This window comes from Neodiprion virginianus, chromosome 6 (genome assembly GCF_021901495.1).
Source record: "Neodiprion virginianus isolate iyNeoVirg1 chromosome 6, iyNeoVirg1.1, whole genome shotgun sequence".
Classification (NCBI taxonomy): domain Eukaryota; kingdom Metazoa; phylum Arthropoda; class Insecta; order Hymenoptera; family Diprionidae; genus Neodiprion; species Neodiprion virginianus.
In genome coordinates, this window is record NC_060882.1 from 19,156,142 (window position 1) to 19,174,705 (window position 18,564).

Sequence of the window (18,564 nt, forward strand, 5' to 3'; positions counted from 1 at the left end):
GTCGAATCGGAATCAAGGCAACTTTGGACTAGAGTGGTGAATGAATTCATGTGTTTGCTTCGTTGTTTCTTTCTTTTTACGCATTGATTTTGTATTGTTGTTTTCTGAACGTTGTCTGTCCACGTCTATGTAGACAAGCGTTCGTCGAGACTACAGCAAGGGCGTAAACACCGATGATTGCGGTTCTACCAAGGCGTTAATCCATCTTATGAATGGCCTATTGCCATCGTAACGCAAACTAATTGACCAATTTACGAACAAAATGCGCTTTCTTTTTTTACTACGGTATCTCATTTATGCTTATGAGAAATTATTTGCTTCGAGAATGTTTACTAGCAAACATCACGCTCTATATATTTTATTCCCATTCATTGACTGAAATTGGTTTGCGAAAACAGAGACGATAAGCTTGGTCTAAGCGATATTTTTAAATAAATGGCTTGCCGAATCCATTTAGAGTTTATATTATTTGCGTGACGCGCGTGTTTGACAAACCCAATGGTCTAAATAATTCTGAGACAGTGTTTATCGTTTAGAGTTGAAATTAAGTTGGTTCGTAAAGCGTGCTGCCCACTGCTTAATAATTTACGAGTCCAAAGAAAAATTGAGCGAAAGTATTTCGAATGCACAATTGTCGAAACTTTATCATTAATTTTTATGAGACTTTGATTGAGCGCGACTGAATGATAACAAATCTCAACGACTTTTCTCTAATTGTTTTTCGTTCATTTAATATAAGAATAATTTCTTCTTATCGTTATGCACCGTGCATGAAAAGCTTCCACACATTTCAACACGTCGATATGAAAATTTATAATTATACAGTACATGAAAAATACAATTAATCGAAGCTGCAGCGTATCGCTCTGGAACGCACTTGTCGTGAACTTGAAATATTTGCACTTGCATCAATAATCATCTTTAAAAAATTACGTAGCCTGCCGAATTATAATCGTTGTCAGAAACAGCGTTCTGCAATAAAATCGTTGCAAAATCTCAGACTATGAGATCAGAGGCTATCGCTAAGATACGAAATTTTTTTAACCCTCTCCGCTGTTATATAACTAATTATCTCTACATCGCGCAGCATCAGTGTTCTCGATTTTATTTCGATGTGAATTGTGACACGAACCCGTTTAACAGAGTGGCTTTATTCCAGGTTCTCTGTGGAAAATATAATGACTTTCCACGGGTAATGCTTCGCGATACATGGCAAAGATATTTGTGGTAAAAAGTACGTAAAAATCTGCGAACTAAAGCAGTTCCGAGTAGAGTAACAAAAACAGTGATTTACGGTCCTAATTCACCGTTAGAAAATATCCCACCCCATTCTTTGCAAATTTTAGAAAAATACACATTACATACCCTTACTTTACAACTTGTCGGATACAGTACGAAATTGGAGAAAGTGAATCATCAGAGTTTAAAATTCAGGCAGAATTTCCGGCGGTGAAGATTCTATAAAAACACGGGTTAAACAAGCATCGCTTTACCAGCTCCCCACCATGTCCTTCATCCAGTTTGCACTCAACGCTACTTTCCTGCCCGCAATTTATATACAATTACGAAATTCACATACAGCATGTGGATTTGTGCATGTGTGGCAGCGTGTCTGATGATTATTCATACGTAGTAGTACACTGCAGTAGCTCGAAGCTGGCTAGAGAGAGAAACGTACCGTATTTTATTGTTAGTATAGTGTCGTTGGCATCACCACGCACGTGTTGCTATTTCTTTGGTGTCGGTTGTGCCGATCGAGGCAAATCCGAATGGCAGTGCCTACCATAGACGCGCATGATCCTCGAAGGCTGTATCAGGTTTCGCCCTTGAAGGGGTGCTTCGACCAATGACCAGTTCGCGGGTGGTTCGGTGCTTCGATATCAAACCGACCTTGTAAAAGTCGCATTTTTCATACACGTGAACGCTTCATCGCAACTTCTAGGCGTCACCGCAATACGGTTGCTTATCGTTCGCACAACCCTTGGAGCTTGTTTGACAGTTGTCATCGATTCGCGACCTTGGACCAGGTGGTTTTAGTCAAGTTTTAGGAGACATTGAACGGATCGCGGGAAGTGTAGTATAATATTGGAATCGGAAGATTGTCGTAACTCCTAAAGCGCTTGAAATTGTGTCACGAAACTCTCGACTTGATACTTTGTACTGCAAAATAATCGGAGTTGATCCGTACGACGGGTCAATCTGGTATCTAGTACTAGTATCTGGTCGTGTAACTGAGCCTGATATATTTTGCGAAGAACAGAGCATTTGTGTTACACCCCAAGGACGGAAATATGACGCGCGGTATGGTGTGAAACGGGTAAAGATAACAAACACGTTGCGCTCAATGTTCCGTCTGTATAGCCACAGGTGTGACCGTATTATCGTTGCTTGTGAATCTGTTGTTATGGAAATTGACAGGAATTTTTTATGATTTGAATTACGGCGCGATCTTTTAATGGACTAACAACAACGAGAAATGACGTTGAACTCTCGAGGTTCAAGTCCTACTCTACGTGGGCACGCCGATGCAATGAAACAATCTGTTTATATTCATCCGGCGATGATTCGTCAACGCTAAAAACGTCATTTGCATATGTTGTGTGGCTATTTTTTGGGCGCGTGACGTATTCGTCGAGGCTCCACCCACAGAAACTCATGAATTGATGATGTATCCGTATCAGGCACGCTGTGATCAGTCAAATAATTGTTGCGTTTCGTAAGAGGACAACTTCACATACACCATATGGTACCGGGAATAAAAATTTGCGTTTTCGCAAGTTGCACGATTCTACTCACACTGCCTCACGTTAAGAGAAAGCCGTGTTTACCGGACAAATCGCGATAAAACAAACCACAGGTGTTACACGAGTGATACGATCAGCGCTCCGATGGTCAGCCTAACGATTTGCCGATTAGTTGTAGAATTATCGAACGTGGCATCCCAGTTAATTAATGGGAATCAACGACGCGTACGTTGATCGTGTTTTCAACAACAGGACAACATTTTTCCACCCAATTAACGCCACATGCCTAGAGTAGACCGATAAGCTAATACGATAAATACGCGGACAAGGTGAGTAGCCAGATCCAATCCGATCAAGCAGGATGAATGCGGTAGCCGTGATTTTCGGAGTTGCTGCCATTCTGGCCAGTGGTACTTCCTCTCCGACGAAGAGGGACACCGAGACAGCCACCAATGAGCAAGGTGAGTACCGCATTCAGACGAAAGCACACCGTCGCACTCACCAGATGCTACTTGCAACGATGAAGAAAGACTTGAAACACATCCGGTGAAGTTAACCGGTTTATTCTGGTCTCAGAATCGCCGCTTTAACGTGCACGGTTAAAGTTTCATTGCTCGCTACCACTTATTGCCATTAACGCACAGCAGGAAATATGTGGACTGGTGTCGTTGGTCGCGAAAATAGTCAAATGAAACGGAATTTAGTGCTAATTTTGCAGAGTTCGAGGCCTCGCACGTAGGCCTGATCATATCGCCGATACTCTCGACCAGCGAAATTCGAGAGATCGAGGTCTACTGGAGTCACAGCTGTTTCCGGTCCGGAGATACAATCGCTCTCTACACGGAGGAGCCTTCGACCAATTCTACGCCAATTTACAGCTTCCAGCCAACCGCTTCCAGCGGCATCAGGCAGACCGGAATTGATGCCGAATTCGTACCAAGCTCCAGTCTGACGTTTGAGAGACAATGCCTAGGTGGGATTTCTCATTTTACTACTGCGAGCACCGAGCCTTCGTCAATTCAATTCTCAAGCGCGTCTTTGAATGTCTGTGTCTGCGACAGGATACCACGTCGCTTGGCTACGCGACGATTCGATAATGAAGACCAACTGCTTGGAGACTCGACCAAACTGGATGGCCGACCGGAAGGAAGCTTTGGGCTCGAAGAGATTCCGCGACCTTTTTCTACCGGGCACTCACAATTCAGGCTCATACTCGATTGTCGAAGAACCAACCTCCGAAAATATAGTGTCCAAATACATCATCTGTCAGGTGACAAGTGAACTGTTTAATAATAAACTTCTTTGGCCTCATAGACCACTGTGCAACTGTAAAAGCCACAGTGTCGCGTAACTGTTAGGTACATAAATGACCAAACCGGATTGCTGAAGGTAGAGACCGCGTACAACGTTGCATTTGCGAGACTTCACACTTTACGTGCTCAAAGCGGAAACGTTCGGAACATCAGCATAACTCCTTTACAGGTTTAAAAGCTGTTGACGGTATACTTAAGAAACCAGTTGAGAAATATTTTCTCGCACTTGTCGCAATAGCGGAGAACGAATTTTTGGGAAAAAGTACCGTAATATCAGTCAGTCTGTGCAAAACACCGATGAAATGTAATCCACGATGTCTTCGTGCCTCATGAATTTCATTTTACATGAAATATAGGTATATATAATTTGGCGGATTGCTTTTTTCAGACAGTTAACCGCAGTAAAAATCACTCCTAGCCAAGAAACACCTTTGCAACAATCGAATGAAACTTGATTTTCCAGGACGAGGATATCTTGGCGCAACTCATATATGGGGTTCGGTACCTTGACATCAGGGCGGGATATTACAGCTCCTCAGATCCGGTCTGGTGGGTTAATCACGGACTGTTCAAGGTTGTCGAGATGCAGGAAGTGATCGATGACGTTAAAACGTTCCTCGACAATACCGAGGAAATCGTAATATTTGACGTACAAGAATTTCCTGTCGGTGAGTGAAAAAGAACCTTCGAAATAACAGAAACTTTCCCGTCACGAAGCTACCGTTTTTCCTTCGGTTCAAGGTTTCGGTACCGACTTGACGATACACGCAAAGCTGGTAGATTATCTCGAAGAACAATTTGCCGACTACCTTTTGCCGAAGAGTTACGGATGGTCGACGTCGCTCGAGACCATTTGGGCTTCCGGAAAGCGGCTGATTATCGGCTACGACGAGAGTAGCGTCGTTCCTTTGTACGACTCAATTTGGCCCTGTGTCACCCAACAGTGGGGCGATGTCAGAACCATATCCGATCTTTACACATATCTGAGCGGAATCGAGTCGGCCGCGCTGAGGTAGGTACGAAGTGACCTTATTCGATCCTTTGCGTCCACCTCGCTCCTCAACTCGATCTCTGCTTCTCTAGCTCCAGTGCGGTAAACCCAAGATCAGCCATGGCGGAGTTGACTCCAAACACCTGGGACATCTTGCTCGATCGACTCGGAGGACTGCGCCAAATGGCGGATGACGTTAACGTGAACGTGACGAAATGGTACAACACCCAGTTTCAGGACAGCGCCAATATCGTCGCCGTCGATTTTTTCAAGGGTACCGGAATCGTCGAAGTGGCCATCGAGTGGACCGACAAACGGGTTTCCGACGCCTCGTCTTCCCTTTACACTTGCACGGCGAAATAATCGAATAAGAGATTCGGAAACCGAGCGTCCCTTTATCAAACATAGCGCGTTATTGAACGTCGGATCATTAGAGTGTTTTGCGTGATCTTTGGCCACTTATCGCGTGACTGTACGAGATAAAATCAGCGTCAAGTGACTACGTATACCTATGTTCGATTGGTATCGGTACACAGATACGACAGTCTATCTACAGTTTTATTCAACTTATCTGTCCAAGTATGAACGCGCATGTTTGTTTATTGATGCACGATACATACACGTCTAGTCATAAACAGGCGATTAATGTTTATATGCTCGCATATAAATTTATGTATTATAGGCTTATGTACGAATATTGTTTGCGTTGTTTACCAGTCTTACGGCAGTCACCCTGAATTTCACCTTTCACCTATCAAGTGATAACTTTTATTTTCCACGCAAATTAGCACGTTCCCTAGAAAATAATATTCTGCACAGACACTGCTGTTCAATAAACATATTTAAAAAGTCTACAATTTTAATTCGCGCCAACTATATATCTCGCTCTTGTGTCACTCGACCTTGACTGTTCCCTATGCAATGCCCGACGCATTTTCAACATTTTGCGAAAGTTTCCCACATAGCATGTAATGTAACCGTGAGTGTTACGACATCGGATGTTCATGATACGATGGTTGAAAATAATAGCAACGAACAACAAAACGTCGCAGATTACACTCCGCATACACGTTTTTGGTACACTTCAAACGTCACATTGAGATATATCCGCTCGTGAATATCGCGTGGCGGTAGTTCCAAGCCGACCTGGATAGACGGCCGAGATTTTTTTTCCCCCCTATTAATTGCAGATTTTTATTTCTGACGATGACGTTCCCATTTCCGCCGGAAAGGAGAATAACACCAGGTTTGTGCCCAAGGTGATCACGAAAAGCGAAATTATCCAGAAATCATTCTTGCCGAACGATGGGTTTGAAAAGCTAGACGCGTATGCTATCCCATCTACTCGCGATCGAAACGCAGTCCTGAATTTTACTCCAACGTGATGTAACTAGTCGCACCAGATGCATAATTAAATTGAAGCTGTTCGAATAGAGGCAATAATTTCCATCCAAGTTGTTATAAACATTAGGCCACTCGTGTGAAATGGTGAAATAAATCATTGATATCAAACTTTTTAAATTTGTTTTTGTGCAGTTGTCACTTCGTTTGTAAAAATTTCACGAAATTCCGCAGACAAATATTTTCACAGATGGATCGTACCTTGTTTGTGTTATTTTATTTTTGCATAGTGATCCTCGGTGCAGAACCAATTTTTTCGCAGTATCCAAACAACGGATTGGAATTGGAAAATACGTTGTTTTGCGCGGATAAAAAAAAGTGCGCGACGGTTGATCAGTGCCCAGAAATCTTGTCCCTAATGAATCGGAGAGCACTTCCGGTTCACAGGTAACCGTTGAATCGACTATACCTCGTGTATCGGGGTAAACTTCATTAAAATATATAATTTTATACCGTAGGTTTCGGCACCTTGTTTGTGGCTATGTAGGATCTCACCCGAAAGTCTGCTGCGACGTGTTAACGAGTCAGCCAACACCGACGTCGACGGCATTGGGATTCCGGGGAGACGGTCTGCCCTTCAATAAAAATACAGGCTGCGGAAAGAGTTTGATTCGAAGCAACATGGAGACTCTGGGAACGTTTCCTTTCGTAGCAAGAATCGGTTTCATAAGTAAAGATAATACTCTCTTTGTCACAGTTACGAAACAGTCCAAATAATAATTTTCTCAAAAACTGAAAATTTATCTTCTGATTCAATCACAGACGTAGACAACGGACGCACGAAATATCCTTGCAGCGGTGTGATTGTGAACGAAAGGACTGTTCTTACAACTGGTACTTGCGCGCTGGCTACTTCCAATAGCTACAAACTGTAAGCTTGACAGATTAATATTCTTTATAAATTATGTGGTGGGAAGTTATGTTTGAATTTTTTTTTCTTCAAACTGTCGGCATATTCATACAGATCATTTAATTGATTCAGAGGCTTCGAGTGAACTTGAGAATTTGCCGAAAAAAATAGATTGTTGAGCTATTTATGTTGAGATGTGCGTCTAATTATTTCAGTCAAACTGTACTGTTGGGAGAATTCGACGAGGCCGATAACCCGGATTGTAATTCGCTGTTTTGTGGACTGCCGACTCAAGAGTATAACATTTCCTATGTCGTCAAGCATCCGGACTTTAGATTCGAGACTTTTGAAAATAATATAGCATTGATCCGTCTTCAAACGCCAATTGACTTTACCGGTAGGTATTCCACGCAAGTGAAAATGATTAATACCTTTGATCCCCTTATTTCCATCAAGATATAATAACGTACAATTTTGTATAATTTGGTTTACCGACGTTAGTCACTGTGCAGTCAATTTGTCTCTTGGAAAGCGAAAACTACAATTTGGTAGGCAAGATGCCGGTATTAGTTGGCTGGGGTAAAATATCAAGTCAGAAAGGTGCGTATAACAAGCTTTGAATAAATAACGAAGCGCGTCTTTGCGGTGAATATTTTTTTTTACACCCACAGAAAAACCAACTCAACAACAATGGTTGGAAACAAAAATTTTGCCGAAACAAGATTGTTCAACGTTCATGAATCGTGGTTTTTCCGTCGAACTATGTGCCGGAAGTGCGAAAGAACCCTGTTCCGGTTTCAGCGGAAGCCCCCTGGTATTGAAATACGGGGACACTTATACTCTGGTAATTATTATACCTATTGACATTGAAGTAAATTATCTTTTGTTCGAATTAAAGCATCCGGTTGAAACTCGAGTATGTAATCTGTTCGAATCAATTCGGTGCGATTCTCGATCGCGATTTCATACACCTATAGCGATGCAGATATTAATACGTACAATCATTGAACACAGCATTTTCGTAATTCTACCTTCAGGCACGTATATGTAACATCATACGTAACATTACGCGTCAACGTTATCGTCGTTTCAGGTTGGCATCCTGTCGTACGGATCGGATTGCGAAATTAATTCAAATTCACCGTCTGCGTATGTAAGCGTTGCAAAATACGCCGACTGGATTCTCACCAATTCTTAAATATATATATATACATTCAGACTAAAAAAAAAGGAAAATTTGAGCCTTTCCTATTTCCTCAATAGAATTTTTTTTACAATCTCACAAAATAGTAAGAAGTAAACGTCATTAATAAAATACTGCAAAATTATATCAAACTGATTTTGTCCGACATCCCATTTAGTTCTAGTCAGCAGCTTTGAATTTCTGGTGCCAAAGTATACCTGACACGGCAGCTACTTGGTAGTGTAGAGGAATTTCAATTATCACAAGTGGCTTATGTGAGAGTATCATGGAATCATTTTCGTAAAGTGTATCCTGCACGTTGTCCCGTAAACGATTAAGCTTAATTCAAGTTTCAGTATTTGATAACAGTCAAGTAAATGAATAGACGCCGGAAATAAAAGTCGATTATTTTCTAAAGAACTATATTCTGCGAAACATAATTGGAATCAACATTTATTTTTCTCAACTCATCCAAGATTTTGGTCAAGTATGCTTCGATATTTGCCAATGATTCGTCGATGTCCTTTTGGCCAATCCAATCCTGATCCTTGACTTTCCTCACGACGCCTTGTAGGGACAATTTCGCGCTACCCAGCATCGCTCTTCTTTGTAGCGGTGATCCAGATTCTGCACACTTCAAGTATGACTCTGCCAAATCGGCGCATAAATTAAGCACGTCTTTCGTCGCTTCTACCTCCTTGAACCATTTCGGATTGGCAACAGCGGTACGATGCGCTCTCTGCAAGTATTGAGCCGCTTTCTGATAATCCATTTCCGTATTCTTTGTCGCCGTCAGCTCGGCGTACATCTGCCAAATCGAGGCATTATTCGGCACTGCCGCAGTCAAATGTCCAAATAGTTCCAAGGCTTTCTGGAGTAGTCTACTAGCAGGATTACCATCGGCATCTGTTATATCCGTGATAATTGCCTTGGTAAGAATTTTCAAAATTTGTACGTCAGTGTGATGAGCTTTCAGTTCGAGAATACGGTGGTAACACCGAATCACCTACAAAAGGAGAATCAAATTTTTCGTACGATTTGACTGAATTTTTTTTATCATTACTGTTCGCGCCCGAAAAGCCTCAATTCTTCTTACCTCCGAGAAATGACCCAAGTCAATACTAACTACCATTAGATTGTCCCACACTTCCCACCTATCGAAGTTGCATTTGACCGCATCTTGAAGGGATCGCCAAGCTCGGGGTTTGTCTCCGAGCTTGATATATGCCTTCGCCAAGTTGTTCCACGCCTCGAAATTCTAGTAAGTAAAAAGAATGATTGAATAAACAAGTTTCACCAATATTGCATTCATTTTGCCGATAGATGTACTGACCATTTGCTCTAGAGCACAATAATGACGGTATGCATTAGCCGCCAATTTCCAATCTTCAATTTGCAATGCAGCAAATCCAAGCCTAATCCATATATTCTCTTGAATATTATTCAATTCCACAGACAATTTCAAATGCGGTACTGCCTCTGTGTACTGTAAGAATTGTAAATTCATTGTTACACTGAATGTTTGAATTTGTCTTCAAGATTGATTAAAACCAATTGCATTAGATACGATCTTTGATACATGAGATAAAAATTTGATTAGCGCTATCTCAGTAAACTTACATTTTGTTTTGAATAATAATGCAGGCCCCAGTGCCTTTGGGCACGGCTGCTCTTTTCACCAGATAATTTCCATGCAGTTTCATAACATTTTGTATCCTGCGTTGAATCACCTAAGAGACACCAAAGTTTTACTGTTGGCTTCTTATCGATTTCTTGTTGAATTATTTCTGCAGCCTGAAAGAGTTAGATGAAATGATATCACAATACCATAGCTAGTCATGAGTAGATGTTGATAGTTCTGAGTAAATGTCGCGTGGTACTTGATCTCAATCAGTTGGAGATTAAAAAAATTGATTTTACAGAAATTTGCGCACCTTGTGTCTCAATTCTAATATAGTGTAGCACACAATTACGCTTTCCCAGAGTCGGAGTTGCAAGTACAGCTCAAGAGCGCTCTTGACCATGCCTAGATTAAGCATCAGATCAGCCAAGGTTTGTCTAACTTCCCAGACAGGTTTCATGCCACTGGCGAAAAATATATCCATACGATGGGAGACTAATGGCTTTGAAGAATTCAATTGCTCAATCAGATACTCTGTCTGTGACATAGATCTTTCAACGGTTCTTTTGTGATTCGATTCCAATATACAACGCTGACACAAAGATGACATTCTTAATGGCCAGTTACTCGAATTCTCTATAACATTCTGATACAAATGTCACATAATTAAATTATCTGTAAAATAAATTGAAATCAAGACTGGATTCCTAAATCAATTCATAAACATCAATTCTCACAATTAGGTATGGTACAACCTCTTCGTCAGCAAGTTTGTCTTTCGGTTGGGATTTTTGAATCTGAAAACTGCAAAAAATAAAAATTAAATGATATTAATTTCCTGGTATAATTTATTACTGATGTATGTACGAAAATTTTCAATTCAACGAATAGTAGTGTACGATTAATTAATGGAATTAAACTTATGAAGTTAAATATTTGCATAGATGTCGACGCATTTTCCCACAACAATTCTATAACCAACTTCTGGTAATGAGGTGAAATTTAAATATTTACCATACATACTATTTTGCTAAAACAACTGCTTCTTCCAAGGCACCCAGTTCAATAATTTCTGCAGCTTCAGAATATTCTACTCGTTCCAATCGCAAGTCATCTTTTAGTTCAAGAGCAGTGGGCAAATCTTGACACTTTCTGTACGGGAAATTGTCTTTGTCCGTGGAAACTTTCAACATTAACTGAGCTTTCTCATCTTGTTGGTACTTGGTGCGTTTACCGAGCATGCCGACTAACTGCATGTTTAGTTTTGCCGAATGCTGAGCAATTTCCACGTGTTTTTCCATGTTCTGTATCCTTCTATGATACAAATAAAACTGCACAGCCTCGACATGGAACAACGTCCTAAGGTACTCATCACTCAAAATATCATCAGCAGAAATTTTTTCTACTAAATCCTCAGTTTCTTTGAATAAAGTTGCAGAAGCTTCTTCGAGAACAATTTGATGCAGTAAATTGGCTCTGAATAACCACCAAGCAGCAGTTCTGTGATGATTTTGTAATGTTTCATTAGAAAACAATATTTTCGATAGATACAACAGCTCAGGCTTCTTCACATTTTCATTGCATTCATCTTCGAGGTGCAAAAACTCCAATGCCTCCTCACGTTTGCCCAATAACCAATCAATGTCCAACGTATTTTCTGGGCCAGTGAAATTAGTTTGGACAAAAAACAACAGCGAAGCTATCCCAACAGATAATAACTGAAACGTGCAGTTAGGATCATCGTTCACAGCGTCAAGTAGGGTTTTTGCGAGATTATTATTATTGACAAACTTCTTGAGATAAGATGAACAGAATTTATTATTCAAGATTTGTTCATAATGTCCCATGTGGAATTCTTCAATACTGGGTAATGCCTGCGGGGCTGAAATATATTCAATTTGAGTGTAAGAAATTTGTGTTTGCTTTTTTGGGAACATGTGATATTTTCTTGCGCACAAATTTACATACGCAGAACAGACGTTAACCTTACCTGAGTCATCCAAAAAATTCGTGATGAGTTTTACCTCAGAATTTTTCAGGTCTTCAGTATGCATTTTCTCCATATTTACGTTCGAACTTAGAAAACACGCTTGTCACAAGTCATCAAGGAGTACGCATATGTTTTTCTGCTACTAAATACCCGTGCAACAAATATTACCGGACAAGTGGCAACAAATCGATACGGTAGTGTTGTCGTTAACCACGAATTATACGATACGCAATAGAGTGTAGTACGCTATACGGAAAATCTAACCATGTTCACAAGGTCGCGGTGTCGCAAGTCCACGCACAAATGGCGTGGTGAATTCTCGGAAGGATTGACGATCATTTGGTTGACAAATTATTAGAGATTATTAGTTAGTTCGGTTTGTTTCATAGAATCAGCCAATGGTATAATGATTTTAGTTAACATTTACAAACATACGGGAAATCAAAAAACACCTGTAGTTGAACATCTTGAATGTCATAAATTATAGCAAAAATATATTTCTCTAGTACTTTTAATGTAAAAAAAAAAAAACACAACAAGAATTAGGAATACAGCTTTGTGGATTTCTTTAACTCGCATTTGTACTGTAATTAACATTAATAATTAACAGTTCTTTTATTATTTATCAAATGCATGTTCATCTAATTAACCGTTGAAAATATTCATCACAGTTGAACACTCAGATGTCCCAAGTTGAGCTTGTCGAGGATATCAATCCCTAAAAATATAAATCACCTGTAGCACAGCGTATAACAGGTAAGTGTACGGTGTCTACGTGAACAAAATCTGAACAAGGTTGTACACCGTAAACCAAAATACGAAGTTAATTCCTTGACCTAGTGAACTTTGTCTATCTCGTTACCTTCTTTGCGATAATCGGCCATTGGATCTGCAGGAAAACGATGACCAGTAACAGTTGAGCTATAAGTAGAATTCATAGGACCGGTTCCCACCAATTGTGCAGCTACCAAAGCATCCATTAATTCTACTTGCGTACGGTACATCAGACGAGCATGACCCTCGGCTAACCTATTGTACATTAGAATTACTTGATAGTCCAATCATTACGGTGATGATGATGATGATGATAATGATAATAATAATTATTATTATAATGATAATTAGTCCCGCTATAGCCTTTCGGATATGTCTCCATAAGTGAGTAGCTTGTGCAAGGTGACGGAGGGCTGGCTTAGTGACCATCATTATGCGTAGTAGATCTTTATTATTTATCAATATTTCAGGATGTAATGGCAAAACTTATGTGTGTGTTGTAATTATTAACAGTTAAAATTCTAACAAAAAGCTTAGATTAGTTACCTAACAAGGCTTTCTAAGAGTCGTACAGTTGTTCTTTCTGCTCTTCTTTCTGGATTCAACCTGTGGTATCGATAAGTGGCTCTAATTACTTCTGACGCCTCTGGACTTATCACAGGTTTGAGTGTATGTACCAAAGCGAAATAGTCCCTCACCGTTTCTTCTGTCCACAAGGTACCCGTTTCCAAAATATTCAGCTGTTTTTCCGGGCCACTAAAATCATACACAATTGTCACCTTTGAAGACAAGTCACACTTCTAATAAGATCATACACACACAACCCTGTAGAAGCAAACCGATCTTACATGGTAATTTTTTTTTCTGACGATTCCTGAGCTGTTTTCAAAATATGAGTTGCTATCATCTCGTCCCATTCTACATTCCGATTATCTCTTAGAACCAAGATCAAATCAAATCGGGTTAGGAGAGCATCTCCTAAAGATGTTACAACTTGTTTTCCATCAATGCAGTGTCCTCCGATAGGATTAGTCGCCGCAATTACCGTACAGCGAGAATTCAGCGTGCTTACTAGCCCTGCTTTAGCTACTGATATTGTTTGCTGTTCCATCGCTTCGTGGATTGCTCCTTGATCGTGTGAACGCATTGAAGAAAATTCATCAATGCAACATACTCCACCGTCAGCTAATACTAATGCTCCACCTTCCAACTGCCAACCTCCCTCATCCTTGATCGCAGCAGCTGTTAGGCCAGCTGCAGTTGAACCGATACCAGTTGTTAACACAGAACGCAAGGCTAATCTAGCTGCGGTGCGGAGAAGCTGTGATTTGCTGGTTCCGGGATCGCCAATCAATAACAGGTGTGGTTCACCTCTGATTCGTGTACCTAATTTTGTAATATTATCGTGACATTCTTTTTTTTACATGGCAAATTGTTATTGAAAATGATGCGCTCATTGGTGTTTAATAGAGTCATGTCATGCAAACGTAATTTTCTTCGTGATTTGGTAGTTTTTATTGAACCAATAACGCGATAATTTGTCTACTGAATTTTTTGATAAAAATATTTTCATTATCATCAGACTTATTAGCCTGGCTGGTAAAAGTGGTATTGGAAAATATTTCATATAACCTTACCAGAATCTTGAGACTTTGATACTCCACCAGCAAGCACAACTGCAAGTGCCTTTTTGACATTGTACATACCATAGATCTGGGAAAATAAACGTAGTCTCTGTAATTAAAATGCTTAGATCATGTGAGGGTGTAGATTCATTTTATACCTGAGGGCAAAGTGAGCCAAGTATGATATCTCTACCGACCAAAGGTTGCGCTTTGTGAGCTTCCCAATACCTGGCAAATATCTCTTTCGCTTCATTGGTGGAGAATTGAGCCTCGTTCATTTTACTGGAGACAGTAACGCTGTTTGCCATAATCACAGTGCTTGCTTCAGCTCGTTGACCTGGTGTTAACGAGCCCCATTGTCTTATCACTATTCCACTAAAATAATAGTTTAATGTTGGAAATAGTGCGAGAGCGTTGAAAAACAAGGTATTCGCTATTCAGAAACACAGATTGTTAACCGAGTTTTGAAACGTGAATCGATTCCACAAATTACCATATATCAACGTGATCTCCGGGTCTACATTTATCAACTAAGTCATCCAAAAGAATTATCCGAGTTCCGCTAGCGTATGAAGCCCTTGTGTCAATCTGACATTTCTCCTAAGCATGGCAACAATCGAATTAGTAAAGTTCATACTAAATGTGATTAGTATATCTATCCACAATATGTAAATTTACCTGAATTTTCACTTCTTGGTAATCTGAACAATCGTTCTGTTGCAAAGTTGGATCTGTAAAGATGCTTCTTGAGTGACATGCATCGCATTCTTTGGTCTCCTTGAATTTCCTTCTTTCCCATTCTAACTGTTCAAAATCAAGGCAAAATTAACTCTATGTCTCACGTTGTCATAGTCTCACCATTGTAGATTATTTTGATCGAATGCTACAAAGTAATCAACGATAAGCGAGACAAAGAGTGTTTATCGATTGAATGCTATAGAATCACTATAAAATATAAAATGGACATTAAGAAAATTTAATAGAGGAATTAATATAATGAGCAGCAGAATTATTTACCTCTACAATGGTAACGTGTTTACATTTACGACAGGTGTACCTCTGACAGACTTTTAATACAGTAGGCTGCGATATTCGCACAGCGATTCCCGAGGTGGAAATCAACTCCCCAATTGGACTTTGGTTTACTTTTATTGGAAAAGATGTTATTCGTGTATGAATCTGCAATTTTAGTTGCATCTGTATTACAATCAAGTTTTATTTACATAGATAAATGATATAAAATATTTGTATCAATACCTTTCATTATTCATCTTTAATTAAAGTGATTAAACAGTATAAAAATGTATCCTCAGTTGGTATTAAGACATCGAATAAACGGTTTTTATACCTTCTGTTTTACTGTCAGTCCAGGGTTAAATAATTTTTCCTGCGCTGTTATAGCGGATTTATCGCAGAGCGGCAAATATTCTCGAGGGTTGTGTAAAAGTTTAGTGGCGAGTTGTTGATCTGTTTCAACCAGGGATAGAAAACTAAAAAACACAGGTGTATTAGATGGCCACGATTGAATTACTGTGAAGAATCACAGTGATGTGAGTATGTATATGCGTACGCCGCAGAAACCAAATTATCTCTAGACTTATAGGTTAAGGTCATTGACACAGCAATAATCGCCAGTCGAATTAAAGTTATTCAAAATTTGTTATTTACGTATTAGCTTGAATAAAAAAAAAATTCGAATGGCATTTGATTTAATTGTAGTGCTAGCTGTGCAAAATGTACTGCAAGAATGGTCAACAATGCACCGTACTTCACGTGTATCGAATAATGTTGATTTTCGTTAACGGCTTCAAGTATCTTCATCAAATCATCTTCGTGATGCTTTAAAAAGTATTTCTCAAGCATTTCGACTCCTTACAGAGTTATTTCAAATTGTCTTGGAAGCATTTGAATTGTTCGATCACAGTTCGTACATGCAAGGATGTAAACACCATGAACGATGAAAAAGGCCGAGTTGAGTCGGGATCCGCAAGAGGCGCCAGCAGCTAAACGCACGAACTTCAGATCGAAGCGATCGCCAAAAGTTGACGATCGGTGAAGTGTGCAGCAGGTCAAAAGGGTGGAAAACAGTTGAAAAAACTTGTGTGGAACAAAGTTGCTGACTAGATTGCTCCATTAATTCGCAAATTAACGAAGAACAATGGCCAATACTCACAATTGTTGGAGACAGATCTGAGATTCGCAATTAGACGAGAAACAAGAAACAAGAATCGGTCGAGGAGTTCTAGAAGGCAGGTGGCGTGTGAAAGTGTGGCAGTTTGCTGATACCGATGTGCAGATTTTTCACAGCAAAGCACAAGTATGCATTATTTCTTAATATTTCTAAGACGTTTTACTTTATACTTTATGTCATGAAATGTGGCTTCGAATGTAGGTATATGCGTGTATTTTTGTTCATGTCGAATTTATGGACTTGTCCAAAAAGTTACATTCATGGGTAACTTTTAAACAGATTTTAAAATACATATTTCCGAACCAATCGTTCTGCTGTGTTCAGTTACAACATGGAAAATTCACGTTTCTGTGTTGTATTGTACAATTCCGTGCAAAAGTTAACAAGGATCAGTAGAGCTGATTGGAAGTTACACTCCATCGTATGAAGCTTAATTGATGAAGTTTCTTGATCTGATTTTGTTTTCATCTGTCTGTTCTTTCGTCTTTCTCTGTAGTAGGGTGTGTGACTAACTAATATTTCAGAATAATGAACCAGAATTTCCTCAATAGCCTTTATGTGTATCATTTACATAATTATAAACGCGTACTTATATGATTGTGTACGCAGCACAAAAGATTTGCCTAACAAAATCGAAACATCGCGAAGTCACGTGAGAACACAGGTTGTTTTCGACATAGTGATGAAATCAGGGTTCGGCAACGACGCATTCGCAGCAGAAGTTGACTGCCCGTTCCTCCCAGACCCATAACTCCCTCATTTCATTAGGCGAGCTGGAATCGTCGATATTCGTTGGCGCAAAGGCGACGTTCATAGTCGGTGAGGGAATGCAGACGCCGGTGCAGCGGTGCGATATTTTCACGGTGAAAGACTTTGGCTTGCGGGTGTAAAAACCGTACCAGCAGTTGGTCTTCTCGCATTCCACAGTTCGCAAAAATCTTGGAAAATAGTCGTGACCGAGATCGATCTACTCGATCTTAGAGTTGCACTGACACGGTGTACTTTTCTGTGCATGTCTGACTTTCCGCTTTTCACCCTCCGACGCGTTTTCCTCTGTATTCGCGTTGCCCGTTGGTGACTCCCTTTCGTATTTCATGTTAGAAAACTCGAGTTCCCAAGCCGGGTCGTTACTAAATGCAGAGTTGTACTCTTCGTCGACAAAAAACGACGGTATTTCATCTGGAATGATAAATATTTGGAAAATTAATTCTCGAAGATTATCGAAGAGAAAATAGCAGCCGTAAAAACTGACACGGTCGAATCGTTAATTATGTGCGAAGTTATATCGGAGCCTTACTTATCCCGCGTTTCACGACTTCGGACACTATCGGCTCCGACCGAACGCTGATTTCTCTGGGATCAATGATGGACATGTATCTAGCATTGAACGCCGACCCCAGAACAGTGCTCAGGACGTTCTCCGGGATGGTACGACAGTGTTCAGGATCTGTGGGGTCTGCACTTGGTCCAAAATCAGCGCTTCTTCTATCGTTCGATACCTGGATTCGATCGCGTTTGATCGGTGCTCCGAATACGGCGAAACGCGTATGATGCAAACACAACAAAGGCGCCAACACAATTTCCACCCTAAAGCCCATCGCACTTGGCAATAATCTATCCTTCGATTCTGAATCTAACTGTTCACCGGCAAGTTTCCATCGTCACTTGTCTTCGAAGCACAATTTTCGCTTTTCTTCTATCTACGGTTTCTTATAACTCTACTTCGACACAGTTTATCAGACGTCCATAGACCGTGTGGCGTTGGTCGTTTGGCAGGTAATCGTTGAATGACCCGACCTTAAAGGTTCACGACTTATTTGAGCCTGGAATTTTTCCCTTTCTTCCCGCCCCTGATTTGGCTGTAAGGTAAAAGGGAGAGGG

General features: G+C 40.3%; 4 protein-coding genes across 7 annotated transcripts; 1 reads left to right on the plus strand and 3 right to left on the minus strand.

Annotated features, from left to right (window-relative positions):
• Positions 1-1,638: 1,638 nt before the first annotated feature.
• LOC124307791 (uncharacterized) lies at positions 1,639-15,798 on the plus strand. 2 transcript variants are annotated; one of them, XM_046769867.1, is made up of 12 exons: positions 1,639-3,205; positions 3,463-3,717; positions 3,806-4,014; positions 4,521-4,725; positions 4,799-5,069; positions 5,141-5,266; positions 6,908-7,119; positions 7,212-7,320; positions 7,515-7,696; positions 7,801-7,899; positions 7,971-8,143; positions 15,544-15,798. In XM_046769867.1, exons 1-12 carry the CDS (start codon positions 3,106-3,108, stop codon positions 15,553-15,555), a joined length of 1,953 nt encoding a protein of 650 aa, XP_046625823.1. In that variant the 5' UTR covers positions 1,639-3,105; the 3' UTR covers positions 15,556-15,798. The 2 variants fall into 2 exon arrangements, with proteins under 2 accessions (XP_046625823.1, XP_046625820.1); XM_046769864.1 differs by lacking the exon at positions 15,544-15,798 and adding an exon at positions 8,393-8,740.
• Positions 8,888-12,319, minus strand: LOC124307785 (tetratricopeptide repeat protein 27). Of its 2 annotated transcripts, XM_046769851.1 has the most exons (8): positions 12,094-12,318; positions 11,127-11,985; positions 10,841-10,907; positions 10,417-10,749; positions 10,103-10,276; positions 9,816-9,968; positions 9,579-9,740; positions 8,888-9,488 (listed from the first exon to the last, which is right to left on the minus strand). In XM_046769851.1, the coding sequence occupies exons 1-8, from the start codon at positions 12,164-12,166 to the stop codon at positions 8,895-8,897; spliced, it is 2,415 nt and encodes an 804-aa protein (XP_046625807.1). In that variant the 5' UTR covers positions 12,167-12,318; the 3' UTR covers positions 8,888-8,894. The 2 variants fall into 2 exon arrangements, with proteins under 2 accessions (XP_046625807.1, XP_046625808.1); XM_046769852.1 differs by lacking the exon at positions 10,417-10,749 and having other exon boundaries at positions 12,094-12,319.
• On the minus strand, positions 12,635-16,445 carry LOC124307796 (DNA helicase MCM9-like). 2 transcript variants are annotated; one of them, XM_046769882.1, is made up of 11 exons: positions 16,261-16,445; positions 15,841-15,982; positions 15,510-15,671; positions 15,171-15,296; positions 14,986-15,092; positions 14,651-14,867; positions 14,505-14,580; positions 13,716-14,253; positions 13,414-13,623; positions 12,956-13,122; positions 12,635-12,811 (listed from the first exon to the last, which is right to left on the minus strand). In XM_046769882.1, the coding sequence occupies exons 1-11, from the start codon at positions 16,353-16,355 to the stop codon at positions 12,759-12,761; spliced, it is 1,893 nt and encodes a 630-aa protein (XP_046625838.1). In that variant the 5' UTR covers positions 16,356-16,445; the 3' UTR covers positions 12,635-12,758. The 2 variants fall into 2 exon arrangements, with proteins under 2 accessions (XP_046625838.1, XP_046625839.1); XM_046769883.1 differs by lacking the exon at positions 16,261-16,445 and having other exon boundaries at positions 15,510-15,714; positions 15,775-15,853.
• Positions 16,446-17,294: 849 nt separating this feature from the next.
• Positions 17,295-18,427, minus strand: LOC124307813 (protein trunk). Its single transcript, XM_046769908.1, is given in 2 exon segments — positions 17,295-17,862; positions 17,981-18,427. Coding segments are annotated over 2 exon segments (792 nt in total). The 5' UTR covers positions 18,282-18,427; the 3' UTR covers positions 17,295-17,371.
• Between the last annotated feature and the right edge of the window lie 137 nt (positions 18,428-18,564).

What these genes read in the sequence shown, in the direction of transcription:
- LOC124307791 (XM_046769864.1), top strand. Translation starts at nt 3,106, where the DNA reads ATGAATGCGGTAGCCGTGATTTTCGGAGTTGCTGCCATTCTGGCCAGT. An exon ending in CGTACAAGAATTTCCTGTCG is followed by an intron (nt 4,726 to 4,798) that starts GTGAGTGAAAAA and finishes CTTCGGTTCAAG; the next exon opens with GTTTCGGTACCGACTTGACG. An exon ending in ACGGGGACACTTATACTCTG is followed by an intron (nt 8,144 to 8,392) that starts GTAATTATTATA and finishes TCGTCGTTTCAG; the next exon opens with GTTGGCATCCTGTCGTACGG.
- LOC124307785 (XM_046769851.1), bottom strand. Translation starts at nt 12,166, where the DNA reads ATGGAGAAAATGCATACTGAAGACCTGAAAAATTCTGAGGTAAAACTC. An exon ending in AGGTTGTACCATACCTAATT is followed by an intron (nt 10,750 to 10,840) that starts GTGAGAATTGAT and finishes CATTTGTATCAG; the next exon opens with AATGTTATAGAGAATTCGAG. An exon ending in ATTGTGCTCTAGAGCAAATG is followed by an intron (nt 9,741 to 9,815) that starts GTCAGTACATCT and finishes TTTACTTACTAG; the next exon opens with AATTTCGAGGCGTGGAACAA.
- LOC124307796 (XM_046769882.1), bottom strand. Translation starts at nt 16,355, where the DNA reads ATGCTTGAGAAATACTTTTTAAAGCATCACGAAGATGATTTGATGAAG. An exon ending in ACCAAGAAGTGAAAATTCAG is followed by an intron (nt 15,093 to 15,170) that starts GTAAATTTACAT and finishes TGCCATGCTTAG; the next exon opens with GAGAAATGTCAGATTGACAC. An exon ending in TTGGCTCACTTTGCCCTCAG is followed by an intron (nt 14,581 to 14,650) that starts GTATAAAATGAA and finishes TTATTTTCCCAG; the next exon opens with ATCTATGGTATGTACAATGT.